We start from the raw sequence: 20347 nt of genomic DNA on the forward strand, positions 1-20347 counted from the left end.
GAGTTAGTGTGGGGCAACTCTGAAAGAGTAAACATCAGCTTAGTAACTTGAAATTGAGAATGCCAACTGGGGGGAGGGCAGATGAGGTGATAGAATTACTGTTGGAAAAGACATGTTCTTGACCAAAGTAGAAAAAGTTGTAGCACTCTATGTGTTTTCTGACTAGTTATTTCAGTGTCTCTAGGCTTTCACATGATGGAGAAATAAACTTCAATGTTGTTCAAGCCCCTGTAATTAGTAGTTGCAGCCCAGACTATTCTTAACGGAGATGAGGTAGCCTCAGGATTACCAGGAGAGCTTTCCTGAGTTATTTCTTCCTCCATTCTGCTGTCTTCCAATGTAGGACAATTGTTTAATAATTTAATAATAAACAATTTGTTATTTCTCTGTTAATTCTGTGGGATGGATCAGCTTGGCAGGGAGGTTCTGTCCACATGGTGTCATTTGGGCTTACATGGGTGGCTGCATGAGCCAGGTACTCAACGGAGGCTGGGGAACATCCAGGAACACCCAAGATGCCTTCACTCACATGTTCCACACCTCAGCTGGGTGCTGACTAGGTCTCACCATGTCGTCTGCTATTACTCAGTAATGTAGCCTAAGTTTCTTTACACAGTAGCTAGAGCCCACCAGAGCAAAGCAGAAATTGCCAGGCCTCATAGAGCCCAGGCCTGGAGTTAGTGCAGCCTCACTCCCACCACACTGTCCTGGACGAAGCAAGTCACTAGGCCAGCCCAGATTTAAAGGCGGGGGAAACAGACTCTATCTCTTGATGGGGCAAGTGGTCTGTGGATAGAAGGATGGAAAATGTGTTGGCAGCCATTTTGATAGATGGTCTACATGCAAAGAGATGGATATTCCTAAAAGGACTAAAACAGTAAGATGGAGTGGAACCCAGGTGTTTGTCCTTCTGGCCCATAGAACGCATTGTCTGCCTGATTTCAGCCATTCTTTTTATTCAGTCACTATTTAATCACTTGACCCTATAGACAATTGATACTGCTGGGTAAAGGGATGCTGCATGTTTTCCTAGACTAGGCCACCTAGAATGGCACAACCTGTGGTGACCATGTTCCAAGATCTAGCTTTCGGAGTACAAGTCCCCACACTAAAGTTTTTCAGCGTATGCCGAGCTGAGCTGATTCATTGAAACAAGCACATTATACACAAATACACACACACATGTGACAATCAGATTGTCAGTTTATTAATTTGAAATTGGAAAATAGCTGCTAAGTAATGCAGAATATTGTGTTTTCTGATCTGTACATCTTTTCTTAGAAGTTGGACAATCTACTTGGAAAGCCAAATTATTTCTGGAGGTTGCATCAGGAAAATTAGAATCAGAATGGAGGAATTAGATTATCTTAATATGGTGTCCTCTTCTATGAAGCTGGAAGAAAGTGCCTGCCAAGTGGGCAGTCAGTTAGACTACTGGTCCCCTGGCCAAATCAAATCTGTAGTCTGTTTGTGTACAACCTTCAAGCTAAGAATGAAGGTGTTATAAAGAAAAACAAAGAAATACACAACAGAGACCATATGTGACTAGCAAAGCTTAAGATATTTACTATCTGGCCTTTTACAGAAAAAGCATACTGAGGCCTGAGCTAGATAGTGAGTTACTTGACAGAAGGTATTCTCTGTTTCTCCTAGAACAGTGTTTACAAACGGCATGTCATAACCCAATAGAGGGCTGTGAAACTAAGTTACTGGATAGAAATCAGTATGTTATGGGCCCAGTTGTGTCCTCTAAAATGCATTTGTTGAAGTCCTAATCCCCAGTATCTCAGAATGTGATTATATTTGGAGACAGGACTTTTAAAGAGGTAATTAAGTCAATATGAGGCCATGATGGTGGGTCCCAATTCAATATGGTTGGTGTCGTATAAGAACAGGAAATTTGGATGTAGACACATACAGAAGAAAGATCATGGGAAGACACAGGGAGAAGACAGCCATCTATAAGCCAGGGACAAAGGTGTCAGAAGAAACCAACCTTGCTGACACCTCGATCTGATACTTTCTGCTTCAGAACTGTGAGAAAATAAATTTCTGTTGTTCAAGCCACTCAGTCTGTGATAAATTGTTATGGCAGCCTTGGCAAACTAAAACACAGGAATTTTAGAAATATGCAATAGGGTGAATGGAAAAGGTCAGGGAGCACTGTGTATTGAAAGAGTAAATATTGTTTAATACAATTTTATTAAAATTATATGGTATGTACGTGTTGGGGGATTAATATGTGATGTATTTCTCAACGTGGCTCATGTCAAGAAGTTTGAGAGCTACTGCCTTAGAATGTGGTAGGCGCTCAATGTGTTTGCTAAATAATAACTTGCATCACCCTGTCAGGGTCCCATCTGGGGCTCACTGACATTTCTGCTCTTTGTCTTTCTCTGTAGGGACTTCTCTCTTTCTTTTCACATTACTTCTGGTATCATATTGTGATCACTTAGGGTATGATCTTTTATACTGTCATGTCCCTAACTCTACCTTAAATCAAATTCTGCTGTTCACAAGGTCTTACTTCTTCTTGATTTGTGTGGCTTCTGATCATTTTCAGAACATCTCCAAATAGATAATTTCATTCATTTTTTTGGGATGTAGCAGATATCTGTCATTTTCATCTGACCAGCATGGCTATTGACAAATGGCAATAGCCCCCCAACTTTTCTTTTGGGGAACACCTCTCCATACTCCATGTGGTTCTGGTAGGCTGTTCTGTAGGGTGGATATGTGACCCAAACTTGCCAAGGTCTTCCCTGATATTTGACATATGGTTCTTAGTTGTTTTATTTTTAATTTTATTTTATTAAGTTATGTTAATCACCATACATTACATCATTAGTTTTTGATGTAGTGTTCCATGATTCATTGTTTATGTATAACACCCAGTGCTCCATTCAATATGTGCCCTCTTTAATACCCATCACCAGGCTAACCCACCCCCCCCACCCCGCTCCCCTCTAGAACACTCAGTTTGTTTCTCAGAGTCATATGGTTCTTAGTTTTAAGGACTATGAGAAACCAGAGCTGTTTTTCCTTCAGCATGGAAGAAACTCTGTGAAATAAGGCCAGACACAGACTCGAGCAGAGAGTTGGAGAGAAAGAACTCTGGCAATGTGGCTGGAGTCCCACGATCCATCCGTGCCTAACGTGTTAACTTCAGTCCTCAAATCAGTATTCTGTTATCACTGCTTGCATTTAACAAGACAGGTTGGTCCTATTGGCTTCACATCCAAGTTATCCTTGGGCTAGAGGTGGCTACAAGCGCCAGTTATGTGGGCTGATCATAAACACCAGGTTACCCACTGAGGAACACTGGTATGATGATAAAGGTAGGTTTAAGGAAAGATGATGGAATCTGGGTTCAGTACTGGGTAAATTCAATTATGTACACTATGCAAGTGGAAAGGAGCTGTGTTAACTGGGAAAGATGATAGTAAACAAAGAGTGTTAAATGAATGAAGACTGTGTATAGGAGGTCTCCCTGTATGGCCAACAACTGAACTAAACCAATTAGCAGGCAATTTAAAAACCTTTTAGATTTATGATGTTTTGTTTAGAGGAGGAAATTACCGTATGTAATGATTGAGTAAAAAGAAAGACTCCTACAAAGATAATAATTACTCTGTCATTTTTAGTTTTACTTTAAAAAAAAACATAAAAATTAGGGAAACAAAAGTATAGCTTCAAAATCAAGTTTTAGTGAGTTATACTAGAATAGAAGGTAAAATCTATGTATCTATAGCTAGTCGCCCAGGTGACTGTGAGGATCTGCCATTCCCCTATGTAGAAGCCTTCCTGTGGGCTTTGCTTCCTGAGTAGAACAGATCCCCGAAGCTTACATTTTTTGAAGACACTAAATAAATTGCCATGATAAAACAATCTCTGTAGCTCATGGACTGTGAAACCTTAAGAGAGTACAATCACTTGAAGCCCACCCAGTTTCCAATGCACTGAAAACTTACAGCGAGAGTGAAATACAGCGAGGCAGCAGGGGGCCTAGAGGATGGAGAGCTTCCAACATGCTGTGTAGCACGTACAACCAGCTGAGAGGTTAGTGCTGCAAGACAATAGGCAGGCTTAACTCCATAGACTTATTGAGATAGCACAAAACTGAAGACACTCATAATGACCACAGTTTAAAATAGAGTCCCCCCCAACCCCGTATTTATCACTTATTTCCAACTTTCTGCTCTGTTTTCCTTCTGTAAAAATCTCCATAGAGCCTCTAACACCTCTGATCTCCTTTTTCTCACTTTTATTTCTTTTTTCTGGGCTCCCTGTGCTTCAGTTAGCTTTTATAAGACTTTGGCTGAAGCATTCTCCTTTTCAAGTGGCTTGCTTGCTGCCATAAGAGTCCTCAAAATCATACCTGCTACTACAAGTCCACCTGCCCCAACTTAGATTTTTTTTCCTTAGTAACTTTCTCTGTGTATTCACTGGTCCTATTCCATTTCTACTCACAATCTCTCAATTTCAGCAATTCTTTCTCACACTTTTGGGGCATATAAATTACTAAGAAGCTCACCTGAAAATTCCAGAATGTCACATCCAAAGGATGTGTTTTAGTTTTTGACCTTTCCTTGAGAACTCTTCTCTCTCTCAGCTCTCCATACCATATTTTCCACTGGTTTTTCCTACTTCTCGGGGTGGTCATTCATTTTCTGCTCTCTAGGACTTCCTGAATTACTCAGCCCAGCCTCTGTGCTGTCCAATGGTAAATTTCACCACCTGGGTAGTTTCACCTGCATGTTAAACTCAGCATCTGAAAGCAGCCTCATTATTTCCCCTGTTTTAGTTAATTGCATCCATCAACCAAACCAGAAAATACAGGTGTCACCTTCACTTCTCCCTCTCCTCAACAGCTAATGACACATCTTCCCCGCCATGACCCTAGTTCCAGTCCTCATCAACCCTTAATTCACTTTCTAATTGGTCTCCACCTCTAGTCTTCCCAGATCACCCTTCCCCACAGCCCATCTTCTCCTCTCATTGCCAGCTCTGTGATTTGATACAAATGCAAACATGATTCTTGGACATGCTTGCTTGAAATCTTCCAATACGTTCTACTATCCAGGCGGTGCATCTCAAGCTCAGCGTGACTGAATCAGTAGGAGCTTGTTGAAATGTGATTTTCACTGGGGCTGGGGGGTGGCAGTGTTCGTGTGTTGCTGCTGCTCCTTGGACCAAATTTTGAGTAGCAAGAGTTCCAGACTGATGTCCAAATCCCATAGTCCCATATAGTCTGCTCCCTGCTTATTGTGATAGCCGCAATTCTTGACGTTGTCAGGAAAACACCTGTGATGCCTCAGTCGCTCCAAACCATCATTCCACCTTGATCCACTGACCCTCACGGTTTTCTAGCCACATTTCTCATTTCTTTTGTAGGCCAAGGCAAGAAGCACCAGCTGGGGATTAGTCTATATTCAGAAGATAAAAATCAAATAAAATTTCCATAATAGCAGGGAAATACATGTTTTACAAGCTCTTTAGTGTGAAATGGTTCAATAATATCACATTTGTTTCACATTTCTTAACAATTCACCTTTGGGTCTTTACCGTGGCAATCTTTTTTTCTTAATGAAAATCTCACTAAAATTTTCATGAGGCCAGTGGTGAGAGAACAGAACTATATTAAGAGTCTTATGAAAAATATATTATATATCTCTCTCTAGATATTGTCTTTTAATATTTTCATTGGATTATCAATTGCTTATCTTCATTCTAGCTTTATGACTCCTTTTTCTTTTATCATTAGAAGTGGCTAATAAAAAGGTAGATTAAAATACATTTGGCTGTTTGATCAGGGTTGAACATAATTTCCTACACCACAGACACTGGGAAGTAATGTTTATGTGAGAGAAGATCGACCTCCTCTTTCTCTGAGCCCAGAACAGATATTATCATAGGAAGAACAATCTCTCATAATGAAGCTGAGCCATTAGGTTCAGCCTCATCTCCTGCCACTTCCAGCAGCACAACCCGACATCTTATTAATCATGGAAACTGCTGCGCTATTTTACACATTTCTGTACTTTTGCATATGCTGTTTGCTTTGCTTAAAACTCCCTTCCTCACCCCCGTAGCTAACGCTCCCTGATCTTTCAGAGCTAGGTCAAATGGCACCTGGATTAGGAAGCCTGAACTGATTGCCTCAGCTGAGCTGGCTTCTGACTGAGTTCCCTACATAACCATCGCTGGTCCTGCTGAAAGATCTGATTTTTTGCACACTCCCCATCCCCACCTCATTAGAGGCAGGGACCTTACATCTCCCGTGCCTGTCTGGCTCAGTGTTCACCTATGATGTGCTGTGGTAGGCAGAATAATGCCCTCCCCCCTCGCAAAGATGTCCATGTCCTAATCCCCTGAACCTGTGACTGTGTCGCTCTACACTGGCAAAAGGGAATTTGCAGATGGAATTAATGATCTTGAAATGGAGAGTTTATCCTGGATTATTATGAGTGGGCCCAATGTCATCACGTGGATCCTCTTAAGATGGAAGAAGTGACAGAATCAAAGGAGATGTCAAGTGAAAGCAGAAGCCAAGTGATACAGCCCTGAGCTAAGGCCTGCAGGCAGCTTCTAGAAGCCGGAAAAGGCAAGGAAGTGGATTTTCTCCTAGAACCAGCAGAAAGGAACGCATCCCTGCCAACACCCTGATTTTAGCCTATAGGAACCCATTTTGGACTTCTGACTTCCTGAACCCCAAGACACATTTGTGTTGTTTTAAGTCACTACGTTTGGGTAATTTGCTGCAACAACAGCAGTAGGAACCTAACACAGGGCTCAATTAATATTCTTTTATAGAACGCATGAATTAAAAAATGCCTCAGGGTCATCTTCTCTGTCCTTGTGTTCTCTCTATCTGCTCTTTCTCCCTGAGCTGCGAGGCCAGCTTCAGGCAGTGGCTCTAGGAGATCTGTTAGCACAGCTGGCTCAGGGCTGGGCAGGGGGGCTTCCCAACACATCACTCCGCCAAAACACAAAGTCACACTTAATTAGATATTTTCTATCACCTACGGGTGCAAGATCCTGTGGTTGGTGCTGTGGGAAATATTATTTGGCCCATAGTTTACTTTTAAGTTCCCTAGAACTCTGAGAATGAGCACTTCAGTAAGGTAAATTCAAACATAACACTCCTGGCAATCAGCTCCTGCCTCCCCGCCCCCAGCTCTCTCCCTGCCAGCCCCTAAGACGCAGGAATGCCCACCTCCTTTGAGAACACGTGTTTCCTGACCCACTTAAGTAACTTTCTGAAATACTGCAGTTTCCCCTTCCCCAGGCCTTCATTTCCAATTTAACATACATAAATATATACCGAAAAAGACTTTTCAAAAGGTAAATTTCCTTTTCACCATTATCCTCACAGGGCTTTTTAATCACTATGGTGACAAGTGAAATGCAAACAGTCCGCTCTGTAACTCGTACTCAGCTGTCAGGCCTCTAGGTGTCGCCATCAGCCAAGTCCTATTGAATGCCTGGCCCTGTATATACATGCAGAACATGGTTATCCGGAGGGAGGGGGGAAATATATATATATAAATATAATATAGAGTTTTTCACCTGTTACATATAAATGTATATATTCCATTATAGCTCTAGTTTTCTGTGCAAAATTCAAACTAAGAGAATAAATGATATACTTAGCGACTTCTTAATTTTATTCTTTTGTTCTATTTTCCACATCAGCACTGGAACATGGGGGATTTTGTTGGACTCTCAGAATATTCATTAAAGATGCACCCAGTTCCATAAATTCACAAAAAATTGTTTTTCTTGTACAACACCATTTTAATGTTTTCCCTTCCTTTAGATCTGCAAACAGTTTTGGAGACTACTGAGTTGATTTTCAAAGCAAGTGAAAAGCAGCAAATACTGAAGAGAGGATGCATTTAGATCTGGAAATACTCTGAAAGTTCACTAGTCACTAATATTTGGTTCTTCTCCCTTCTGAAATTTTACAACTTATGAATGTAAATATATGGGGCACCTGGGTGGCTCAGTCGGTTAAGCGTCTGCCTTCAGGTCATGATCCCAGGGTCCTGGGATCGACCCCGCGTCGGGCTCCCTGCTCAGTGGGGAGTCTGCTTCTCCCTCTCCCACTCCCTCTCACCTTGCTCATGCTCATTCTCTCTCTCAAAAATAAATAAAATCTTTTAAAAAATAAATAAATGTAAATATATAGTATTTCAAAGTCTGGGTGGGAGAATTCAGAAGGGCTCAGGAAGATTGAAACCCTGCCCTCCAGTACTGCTCCTTTCTGATTTCATCATTTTTCTCCATCTTGCCAAATCCAGAAGAGTTGTCTGTTTTAACTTCAAAACATGTGACAGACTTTTACAAAAATCATCAGTTCCGTTGTTCCCTTTTTTCTCCTTATGCTAGAATTGCCTCTGTTCACGTGTCCTTATTTGTACCGCGGCTCCGCCACCACCTTCTGCTGTTCTGCTTGTCACTCTCTCCCTGTGATTCTTGTCCCTGACTCTGTAATCACTGCAGCTTGCTTCTGATGGCTGCTATGGGTCACATTTCATAGGCTAGGGCAAGACTTACTTTGAAGAACTGGAAAGAACATTCCGTTTAAAGATACTTCTTGCCTTGTTTTTCTTTAAGCTAAGATTTAGTAGAACTAAAAATTGAGACAAATCTCCACTGAGATATATATATAGATGGATGTGTATACACACAAAACCACACACACACATACATACATATAAAGAAAATGAGAGCTTTCCAAATCTTGCATTTAATATTTATACAGTCATTTTCTGAAAGCTTTGAATATAACCAAAGCTACTGTTAGGCAAAGAACTTTGACTATAATGAAGGTTATTGTAAGACAAGAGAACATGCTGTTTTTATCATCCACCCACTTGCTCTCCCCAAGAAAAATACTGAACAGCAGTTAGCTCATTTTAAGGGCTATATCTAGTTACTGCTAAACTGGCAGACTTCTGTCAGGCTTCTAAAAGCGATTCGTATTGATTTCTGACTCTAGGGCTAAAATGAATAAGGAGCCCAGGAAGGCCAGGGGTTTTCCTTGAACCGAGAAACAACCCAAAGGTTATGTTAGTGACTGAATTTGCTGTGCTAGTTAAGGATTAAAAAAAAAAAAGTACACATATTAAAGAATATCAATCACATTGAAAAAATGGGTAGTTATATAATAAAAGTGAATATAAGATTTTGGTCCGTTTTTATTGTAAGCCAGCGGTGACCCTTCCATTTGCCTGTTAGAGAAATTAGAATGTTTCATTACCTATTCGTTCTGTAAAATAATACCTCCCCGGTGTGTGTATTAATGGGTGGCAAACTCTGGGTTTGTTGAGTAAGAGTAATTAAGTCCTGGAACTAAGACTAATGTTACTACTGATTTATAGACACTTGTAAAATCTGTGCCATAGAGCCCAAGAATTAAAAGGGTGCAGAGTCTCTCTAGTGAGGCTCCTCACCCACCGCTGCAGAAATCCTTTCTGCGGGTGGGTTTGGTGGCACCACCATCACATCAACACTGGAAGCTCCTAATATGACAGAGCCACACTGCAAGCTACTTCTATGTTCCCAGTCAAGTCCAGAACGGTATTGGTACTCTGAATATCTATCTGTTACTCTTGATTTAGTAAACATGTCTCAGTGTCACACAAAACCCTCAAATACTGGTGAGAAAAATCAAAACAGAAAACAGGGGGCAAAGCAAGCGTTCCAGTAGCAAGGCTGGAGAGAGGCACAGGTAAGGAACGGAGTGTTCTGGAGTAGTCGTCCTTGGAAGCCAATTACCTTCTCAGCGAAATTAATTTCTCTTTCACTTCAGGTTCACTTAAAAGTTAATAAAAGGAAGAATATCTGGCAGAATCATCTATCTCTCCATCTACCCACCTGCTTAATCACTAGCCACCATGAACTGAGAGTCTGGGAATGCACACAATCATTGGATTTAATTGGATCTGGCACATTCTATTTCCTAATAACCTCCTGTCTTGTCTTCCATTAGAGGTAAAATCTTTTAGGGTAAGTGAATAGGTCAGACTTTACAGAGAAGTTTTTCAATTTTCCGTTTGCCACAGGAGTAAATTAAAAACAAAAAGATTAAGAGCCAATAGCTATGCCCTTTATGGAAGTATTGGGTTCTTGGTGTTTATTGTTGAGGAATTAGAGATTCTTTTTTTTTTTTTTTTTTATGTATTTGATAGAGAGAGAGACACAGCCAGAGAGGGAACACAAGCAGGGGGGAGTAGGAGAGAGAGAAGCAGACTCCCCGCAGAGCAGGGAGCCCGATGCGGCACTCGATCCTAGGACCCTGGGATCATGACCCAAGCCGAAGGCAGACGCCTAACGACTGAGCCACCCAGATGCCCCAAGGAATTAGAGATTCTAGTGCAAGGCTAAGACCAATGCTCTAAAAATAGGTTGGTGCGTATCCTCTGATAACTGATTACATGAAGAGTCATTTCTAGAAGCTTTAAATATACACTTCAGCATCATGCTTTTTCCTTTAAATAATATTTCAATTTCAGTATGAAACTGAGAACCACAAAGTAAGGATGACTAGAAGTCATGGTTACATCCTAAGATTTGCATCTTTCTGTAACATTTGTATTTGTGACATGACTCACCAGCTTAGTTAACAAGTGAGTTGCCAACTTCCCACAACGAAGTTTTGGATACTTGACAGCAAGGCATCAGTATTGCTCGTAATGCAAATTTTCACTTAAACTGCCTAAACTTCACAAAACACTGATAATCCTTTTGCTCTTAATGAACATGGCTAATTCCCGAAGCGAAGTCACTAAGAGAATTCATTTGTGATACATGCCAGCTATCGGTTTATCATGTCTTAGCTCCAAATTCACCCTCCAACACGTGTTCTGTAATCGTGGACAGAATTCCTTTAAGCATGTCTCCCTCACAGGAGTACGACATTGAGCTTTCTCAGCTGGAGGTGGGTCGGTGGTGTGGGTCTAATGGTGCTGCCTTCTCTCGGGGGTCGCAGAGCACAGGGTCTCACATAGACCTGGAGCTCTGGCCCGGCGATCACCTCCCTGCAGCCCCTTTGACGTGGACACCCGGGTCTCCTGGTTGCCCTGGCATCTTTAGTCCCTCTGCAAGCGCGCAGGCCTGCCCGTGGCTCCTGGGCCCTCTGACCGCACTCGGGTTGTTTGCTGTTGCACGTGACTGTAGACCAGCCCTGCCTGGGCAGCCAGCGAACCTCTGTGCCATCCAGTGAGCTGCAACCGGAACTCCCCCAGGAGCTCTGAAGCCCCGACCCCTTCCCAAGTTTGTCCTTCCTTGGGTATTCTCCCTTAGCCCCAGCAGTAAAATATACTATTCTTACATCTGATAATCACTCCTTTATCAGTGCTTGGGAATCCTTTATATTTAATTTCCTGTGCAAATAACCATGTGGTGTTTACCTCTTGCTTGGGTACAGACTGATAAAAACACACTTCACTTAGCAACTGGTAATCATCAGCAGAAAGGACACAAGGAATAGACGTTTCTAGTGATACAATAAGAAAAAAACTAGACTTTTCAGTTCATGGCCATACTTTTAATTATCAAATAGACTGTTGAACACATACTAATAAACCATGTATTTTATTTGACTGTAGGGTCAGCTTTTACGTAACAAATTTATTGTTTACAAAGGACATACAAGTAATTTGTCTCTCTTAATACAAAGCTGACCCAAACCAAATGGTATAAAATAAAAAACACCAAGAAAAGCAGCTTCTGAGATACTAAGCAGGGAACATTTATGCTCACAGATAAGTTACAAAGAGTACTACACTTTCACCAACATCACGCAAACATAAATATCAATACTGGGTATCAACAAACTCACATAATGGTCTTCATACAGAAGAGATAATGGATCTGGTTTTTATAACATCATATTTGGGCTTAACTGACTGGTGGTTATACCCTCACTGAAATGGGAAAGTGCTATTCTCTTTCTCAGATGTTTACCAGGTAAAAAATACAAGCTGAGGTACAAAGGGAAAAAAAAAAAAAAAAGACTTACTAGCACAGAGTTCTTGGGCTTTGGCTGGACAGCTTACCCACTAAGCCACCCAGGTGCCCTCTGGCTGGACAGCTTATTTGGTGACTCTTAGTTCTACCATAAATCATGCAAAGGATGCTCTTCCAATCAGCAAAAAATTAGAATGTAAATTATAACGCTTTTGAAAATACTATTCAATAAAGAGCTATTTGTAACGAAAATGCAGTAAAGGTTTCAGTAATGGCGAAAACGTCGGAGAAAACAGATCTTCACCATTATTTAAAATCTATTCTCTGCTGAAATGACCCATTTTCAGGAAGACGGCCATCTCTTGAGGTAGACACCACGGCCACCCAAATTCCCCTATCACAACTTGTCCTTTTGCCTGCATATCCGTCTGATTCCAGCAGTAGGTCTGTTCAACCTCACTGCAGATTAACATTTACTTGTTGGGGTCTAGAGGACGGAGCCTCTCTGGAATTGTCTCAGACGCAGCCTGGTCTCTAAATGAGTCAATGATAGGGAACAGGTTTCCTGCTGTCATTCAGAAGCCACCCACAAGTCTGAATGCCATAGTCATTTCACCTGCCAGATATGTAACTGCTAAAATTCTGTTTGCCCGGTCACCTCATGACTAGGATGGAAACCTGTCAGGATTCAGTTTCTCATTTGTGATTGTGATGGTGCAATGATAAGTACTTACTAGGCATGTAAAATCGAGGGAAGCTGCAGCTGGAGGCATTCCTTCTACCTGCCAATCTGGGGGGTAAAAATATCACTGTTGTCATCCCTTCCGCTACCCGTACTAGTTGGTTAGGATGTGGCTAGGAGCAGATAGTTTGAGTGGTTTACCACTAAAGACAGGCGGGGAGAGAGAAGAGGGTAAGTTTGGTCTAGGATAACAGAGTCAAAGCCGAATTACTGGTCTTTTTGCCCCACCTATTGATCTCAGAGTCATCTTTCCATCTGGCTTTGAATCCAGAGCCCAGAATGTGTATTTCAACCTAGTGATGTTATTAGTATGTGGCATGAAATGGATTGATATGAAGAAAAATACTACCCAATTTAACAGATTGGGATAATAATATCAATAAGCTAAATCAAATTAACATGAGAAATGTTCGCCTATAATTTATCTCAGACAGATTCCATGGGGTTATTCCATCTGTCTTTGAAGGATAAATCCTATATACGTACGGTAGTTCTTGAGAATGACAAATAATGAGCCCCAAAGCAACATGAAAACAGCTACGTGAAACACAGATAGTTGGCATCTGTTGACTTACAAGGGCTTTAATACAATCACTCTCATTGGGAAGGAAGGGTCCCAAACAAAATAATAAAAAAAAACACACAAAAACCCCCCAAAACCCAGGGTGCTGTTTGTCAGTTAAGCGTCTGCCTTCAGCTCAGGTCATGATCCCAGGGTCCTGGGATCGAGTCCCGCATCGGGGAGCCTGCTTCTCCCTCTGCCTGCCGCTCCCCCTGCTTCAGCTCAGGTCATGATCCCAGGGTCCTGGGATCGAGTCCCGCATCAGGGAGCCTGCTTCTCCCTCTGCCTGCCGCTCCCCCTGCTTGTGCTCACTTTCTCTCTGACAAGTAAATAAATAAAATCTTTAAAAAAACAAAACAAAACCCATTCTCCTACTTAACAACTACTGTCACCATCAATTATTTTAATGACAAAAGGGGTTCTCCCCGCAAAACTATTTTGCTGAGAGTAGCAACAAGAAAATGGTTTAAAACCCTGGGCAAAAAAGGGAAGATATTTTTCCTTAATACTCACATTCTGTTTTAATCTTTGGCAATGAGACCAGAAAGAAATGTTCAAAAAGTAGATTATCTGTATATTCTTATGAGCTCAATTGAGTTTTACAGATACAGACAATTAACATTTTAGGAAATCTAGGATAAAATCCTATTGATATTCATCACTGTTTTGCAGATTATAGATTCATCTGTATGGTTCATTAAATTTCCTCTTTAAAAAAAAGAAAACACACACACACACACACACACCCCACCATGACTCTGTTCACAGATGTGGACCAATTCAGCAGGAGACATCAACTTCGTAAGGCAATAAAGGAACAAGAGGTTGGATACACAGAGAGATGCCCCATATTACAACACACACAGATTACTATTTTTATCCCAGGAAAAAAAAGAACCTCCCTCTTCACTACAAAAGTGCTTCAAGCTAGAAGGACAAAAAAGCAAAATGAGAAAAACAGTTCTCTTGGCAGTAGTATTAGAAAATTATATTCCAAAAGATGTTCACACTTTCTTTCATTTTACAAATGAAAGAAGGAGCATTTTGCCAAAACCCCCAAAACCTTTTAAAGGTTTTGTAAATTCTATTGTTAAATTCAGGTAAAGAAGATGGTACAGAATAGTACTGTCCAAGAGAACCAGGTACAGAATAGTACCGTCCAAGAGAACTATAACAAAAGCCATACATGTAATTTAACATTTTACAGTGGCCATATTAAAAAAAAAAGGTGATGGGCGCCTGGGTGGCTCAGTTGGTTAAGCGACTGCCTTCGGCTCAGGTCATGATCCTGGAGTCCCTGGATCGAGTCCCGCATCGGGCTCCCTGCTCGGCAGGGAGTCTGCTTCTCCCTCTGACCCTCCCCCCTCTCATGTACTCGCTCTCTCTCATTCTCTCTCTCTCAAATAAATAAAAATCTTAAAAAAATAAAAAATAAAAAAAGGTGAAATTTGTTTTACTATTTAATTTAACCCAATATATCCAAAATATTATCATTTAAAAATGCAATCAATACAAAAATTATTAATAAGATATTTTACATTCTTTCTTTCATAATAAGTCATCTAGTATGCCAGGTCCTTAGTCTATTAAAAATGCTGTTCCTGGGCAGCAGGAGCCTCAGAAGGTAAGACTGCATTGTAGTTTCTCATTCTTATACCCACCAGTCAGTTCACACACATGAAAACATGCTATCGGCACAGCACACTGGGTTATATTTGCAGACTACAGATCTAGCTCATTCAGCTTAAGGATTATTTAATTACGAGTATAGGTTCAAAACAATCTCCTATGACTTAAGTGAACTTTTTTGATGTCCTTTTCAGTGTAACATCATTTTGTCCTAGTGTAAGTCTATGACATGTTGGTAAGCTAAGGAAATGTGCATATATAAACATGCAGTCTATATAAAGATTTCCTTTCGATAAAATTTTATAGCAGAAAACCAAATGTGACAATCTCCTACCAAATAACTAGAATTGATGGGCCTTAAGATAGCTTCAAAGAAAGAACCCTGCTAGAGCATAGAGGGGTTTCCAAAGTACATCTTCTCTGGGATAATATGCTGACAAGTTGAAAATTAGCACACAATAAGAACACACAATATATGCATTTAACTTTATTTTCTCCAAATAGAAGAAAGTTTCACATGCTTTTCATACTTCCGGAAATTGCTTCAGAAGATTTTTCTACTCTAAATATAGTTTCTCTTTAATAGTTAAATAAGCGTTAACCAATAAAAGGTTAAGTATTAAGAACTTTAAAAATTAATAATTAAAAAAACAAAACACAATAGAAAAAAGGTAAGAGACACGAAGAAGAATTTCCGAATTCCTACTTAGGAATTACCATAATAAAACATGTTCAATTTATTAGTAATCAAGTATGTGCAAAATGAAACCACAATGAGATACCATTTTACATTTTTCGGCTTGGCAAAAATTTGATTCTGATGATCCCGAACGTTGGCGAGGATCTAGAGTATTGAAAATTCTAGGATACCAGTGAAAGTGTAAGCTGGTACCATGACTTTGGAAAACAATTTGGCCTTATCTGTTAAGAGTTGATAATGTGCTTTATTGTTCGACACAGCAATTCTATTCAAGGTATACATCCAGTCTTGGTTATGTGCACCAGAAGTCATATAAAAGAATGTTCATAGCAACACTGCCTTTTTCTATTTCAAAGAAAGATGCAGTTCAATATCCAGTGACAGGAGAAGGGAAAAACTGTGATAGTCATACAATGAAGTAGTACTTAGCCGTGAAAATAAACCAGGACACTTGTTACAAAATGGTAATGCCCAACTGCAATGAACATAAAGTGATAGAAGAATACAGTTTAATGCCATTTATTATTATTATTTAAAGTACATATGATAAAGGAGGTAAAATGATAAAGGAGAGAAAGGCTATGATCCACAGAGTTCATGAGAGGGGCTCCCACTCTCAAACAGGGATGGGATAGCGCCCTAGAAGAGCACTCAGTGCCTCAGAGAAAAGGCAATGAGCTGGTGGCAGGCACACAGGGGTTTATTACTCTTTATATTTTAGTGTGTGTGTATAGATGTATGCGTATATATTCCATTGCATGAAATAATTTTAAAGCCTGGAAGGGTTGTAACAAACAAAGATTACACATAACATCTCTCCGGATGACGAAGGGAGCACCACGAACTGACCTCAACTCTATCATTCATCACTTGGCAGTAACTGCTGCCCTTGATTCCGTTTTTCTCCTTCTTCAGGATAGAGACTGCTGTCCTTCCTGCTCAGACAGTACCCATTACATTCCAGGAGCTCAACACATGCTGATTGAAAGGATGACCAAACCAACCTGACCTGCATTTCTAGAAGAACTAGGAAAACTGAAAATCTGGGGTATAAGTGGGCAGTGATTACCTGGCTTATTTGGTTTCACAATTTAGCACATTTCCTTCAAACTTACAGCCTGTTCTCTTTTATCTCCTCCTTTACCCTCCTTCGGTCTTGCTGTTTAAGGTCTGAAATAGTTCAGTGACGAGATCAGCCTCCGACTCTGCCTTCAGAAGTGTCTTCTGCTTTCAGAGAGGGCTGCCTCAAGGGGGGCCCTGCTATCTAAGGGTGGCAGCTACACTGTACTTGGGTTTTTGCACCCAATTAAGGGAACAAATCCACCAGTCCGTGGCTTCAGTGTACTCAGGAAACCACAATCATCTATTGGAACCAACCAAGGGAACAAGAGATTTAATGCTTCCTTGGCCCTGGTCACTGCCTGAGAGCGTTCTGTGATCACCTCCCAACACAGATGTACACAGGACCACATACATGTTTGTCTCCTCAAATGGGCAAATGATCCGTCCGCATTTTTACAACTAATCTGCAGCATTCAGGTATGAGATTCATGAGTGGGAACAGAAGTATAACATCCCAACTAAACAGGAAGGTTTCAACCAAACACAGAACTACAATTAGAAAAGGTGTAAGAAATGGTAGGGAACAAACACTCCATTTTCAGAATATGTGTTTTCTGGCATTTATTTCTCTTTAATGCTGAATATAAAATCTGAGATTGCAGCAGTGCCTTTAGAAACAAACGCATACACACTGAAATCTTAAAACAATTATGCACATCAAAGTGGGCCCTGACACTTAAGAAATGCCGTTAAATGGAAAGTATTTCTAGAAAAAGCAAAACCCTACATAGCAAAATCAAATTTAAAAAAAAAAACCAAACAAATAGAAAGAGGCTTTGGTACCTTTCAATAACAGAAGACAAAAATAAATTTAGTTCATTTTTAAATTCATGTAATACAAAAACAGCTAGGTGTCTGGAGGAATCTATAAAACAGAAACAAATCTAAAATATATTAGAGTCTGAGAGAGAAAAAAATCTTCCTTTTCTCCTCTTTGATTTTAATAGAACACCAGAATTTGGAAAAATAAGTATTTCCCCAACTAAATTTTCTTTTGGTCTGCATATACCTAGCAGGATGGCACTCTGTATTTTATCTAATTTTAAACTGGCATAATTTTATTTTTAGCAGCACATTTCCTTTGTCCCAATAAGCCTACTACAGGAAATAAAAATTCTGTCTTGAAATGCCTTTGATATTACATCTACGTCTGTAACTCCCACCTAGTGCTTTCCTAGGTTTTTAAGACTGTGAATATTCAAATCTAAAGGCAGCTAGTTAAAGAAAGGAACAGGAAATCATTACATGTTTGGAATTTAGCTGGTAAAACAGTACAAGGAAAGAGACAGTATTCTCTGAACACAATGTGGTCCCAAAGGGCAATACGTCAGTACTCTGCAGAGCCTGGGTATTGCAGCAAATGCCACACAGTGTGCTTCTACCTCACTCACAACAAGTACAGTACCAGCCAGGGCTGGTCTCTCCTATTTCTATGCTGATTTTAAAATAATAATAATAATAATAATAATGATGATGATGAGGTGAGGGGAAGACGATGTGTGACTGGTAGCAATTTAGCAATATCATCCATCTAGTCTGTTTAGGAAACCATTCTGGTCCTACAATAACCACAGTAATGCAAAAGCTTTAAGATGAACAAATCTGAATAGCTATCTTTGTCTAGCAAGTATCATGTTGATCCCCCAACCCCAGAATTTAACTTGCAAGGCCTCAATCTTACCAAGTTGGTTCTTGGTGCTCACTGGCAAGAGTAGATTAAATGTAAGTTAGATCACTGTAGCATTAAATTTTTAAAATTGTTGTATCTGCAAATGAAATTCTAAGTCTTATCAGAAGACACATTTACTCAAACACAATATCCAGTTCAAAATAAAAGATTCCTGGATAGTCCCTGGGATTTCTCAAATGGAATTTGACCTGGATCTTATTTAATGCCAACTAAGCAGTAATACCCATGATTTCACAACAGCTTTCCTTGGAGAGAAAATTGTGGATCATGTATTGGTTCCAGTCAAGTTGAAATCTGTGGCATGTTCTTCTTCTGGTTGTAGTCCTGGGCTGCAAATCTCAGGCTGGGATTTCAGTGTCCGCATTCAACAAGTCCTTCAGAGGGGTCCGCATTTACTTAGTTGAGGGTGAGGGAACACAGGGGACAGGACTTTCATTCTTATGTCCTTTCAATTTTTTACATCCTGCTCAGCATCTGAATGACAGGTCCAGCATCAGGATGCTGAGAAAAGCAGAATATTCTAGGCAATCCTCTAAGAATTTATCCTATTCAAGACTGTTTATGTATGGCAACTAAAAACTCTAAAGAGCATAAGAAGGGACAAGGATGGAGAAAAGCAGCCTCTGTCTGAAGGAAGTCGACATGTTCAGCATCCGCTCCAAAGGGAGTAGAGATTCTGTATGCCAAGTACAATTCAGAGCTATTCTCTGACAGCCCCTTTCTCATATACACTGCTCTGAAAGCTCACTGGTATCCATGTATAGAATGGGAACATGTATCTGCAGTATTCTGAAAAAGCTGGGACTGTACATTGGCCAGAAATAAGAGCAAGCCGTTAGAGGTCCGGTGAAAAGCAACCGAGGAAAAAAATGAAAATTGTACCCCAATATTAGTATCTTTTCATATGCCTCATCAAGGGCTCATAAAATATATCTAACCAAGATCTTCCTTTCTCAAAAAAAATATATATATATAATCCATTCACAAAATAGAATAAGCAGCTGTTAGTTAGGGAAGCTGCATTTAAAAATACGTTACTTGTGCATAAATAAGTTGCTAGAGCTGAAAATCCCTTCAGATAGGAGTCAGATCATTTCCCTCTAAATTTACTGTCTAATTAGTACACCTCCTAAAATATACCTTTTACGCTGTCTTTTACATTTAAGTGAAACTTTTCCCTTGCAAGAGATGAAGAACCCTTTATTTTCCAAAATACCAACTATTTTTATCCCTGTAACTTGGTCCTGATCACACATTGTTGTGACAGTGATTTTTGGAAACATCTGTAGGAGTTTGGAGGATTTATGGAAATAAGAGTGTCCATTACCAAAGGAGGCTAGAACATCTTTTTCTATAGGTGTTATTACAAAGCACTGGAATAGTGATGGCTGCGACTTTTGCAGCAAAACTCTTCAGCCCTTTGTCAACCTGCATTGCTTTTTTTCTGTCTGATCAAAAGATTCTAATAGTCTGGCAAACTAATTTCAAGGATACAATCCAGGCCACTTAAAGATAGGCAGGTCTGAGCAATACTGGCATCAGCTACAACCTAGGGCAGATTCAGCATTTTCTCTCCAATGGTGCTACCCATTTATCTTTCAGTCATTAAGGAAGCACACCTATAACAGGTTAGAGTACCTCCAGGTGAATGAGGCAACTGCAGGCAATTCTGAAAATAAGAAAAAAACCACCACAGTCCTGATTTGGTTTAAAGCAATCATGCAATACCATTATACCCATGTCTTCCAAAAACACCTTTTCCATGGCAAGCAAAGTTACTGATGATGCACGTGGCTTTAGTCACAGTGATGTATTAGGTAAGCAGGTGTGTGCTGAGTACCAGGGGGCGCTCCAAAATACATCTCCGTTATCTTCCACTTGTCTTCTCTAAGGTTCTGCCTATTAATTTGAAAAAAGAAAAAAAAA

General features: G+C 40.2%; 1 protein-coding gene across 2 annotated transcripts in view; it reads right to left on the reverse strand.

The window, feature by feature from the left end:
• Positions 1–17277: 17277 nt before the first annotated feature.
• SH3BGRL2 (SH3 domain binding glutamate rich protein like 2) overlaps positions 17278–20347 on the reverse strand; it is a 58905-nt gene continuing 55835 nt past the window's right edge. For both annotated transcript variants that reach the window (XR_013441201.1, XM_036069427.2), the window contains one exon: positions 17278–20320. Coding sequence is in view for 1 of the 2 variants with exons in the window: in XM_036069427.2 (XP_035925320.1) it covers positions 20309–20320 (12 nt within the window). In the remaining variant the exon portion in view is untranslated. The remainder of the gene's footprint in view (positions 20321–20347) is intronic.

This window comes from Halichoerus grypus, chromosome 9, assembly GCF_964656455.1.
Source record: "Halichoerus grypus chromosome 9, mHalGry1.hap1.1, whole genome shotgun sequence".
NCBI classification, from domain to species: domain Eukaryota; kingdom Metazoa; phylum Chordata; class Mammalia; order Carnivora; family Phocidae; genus Halichoerus; species Halichoerus grypus.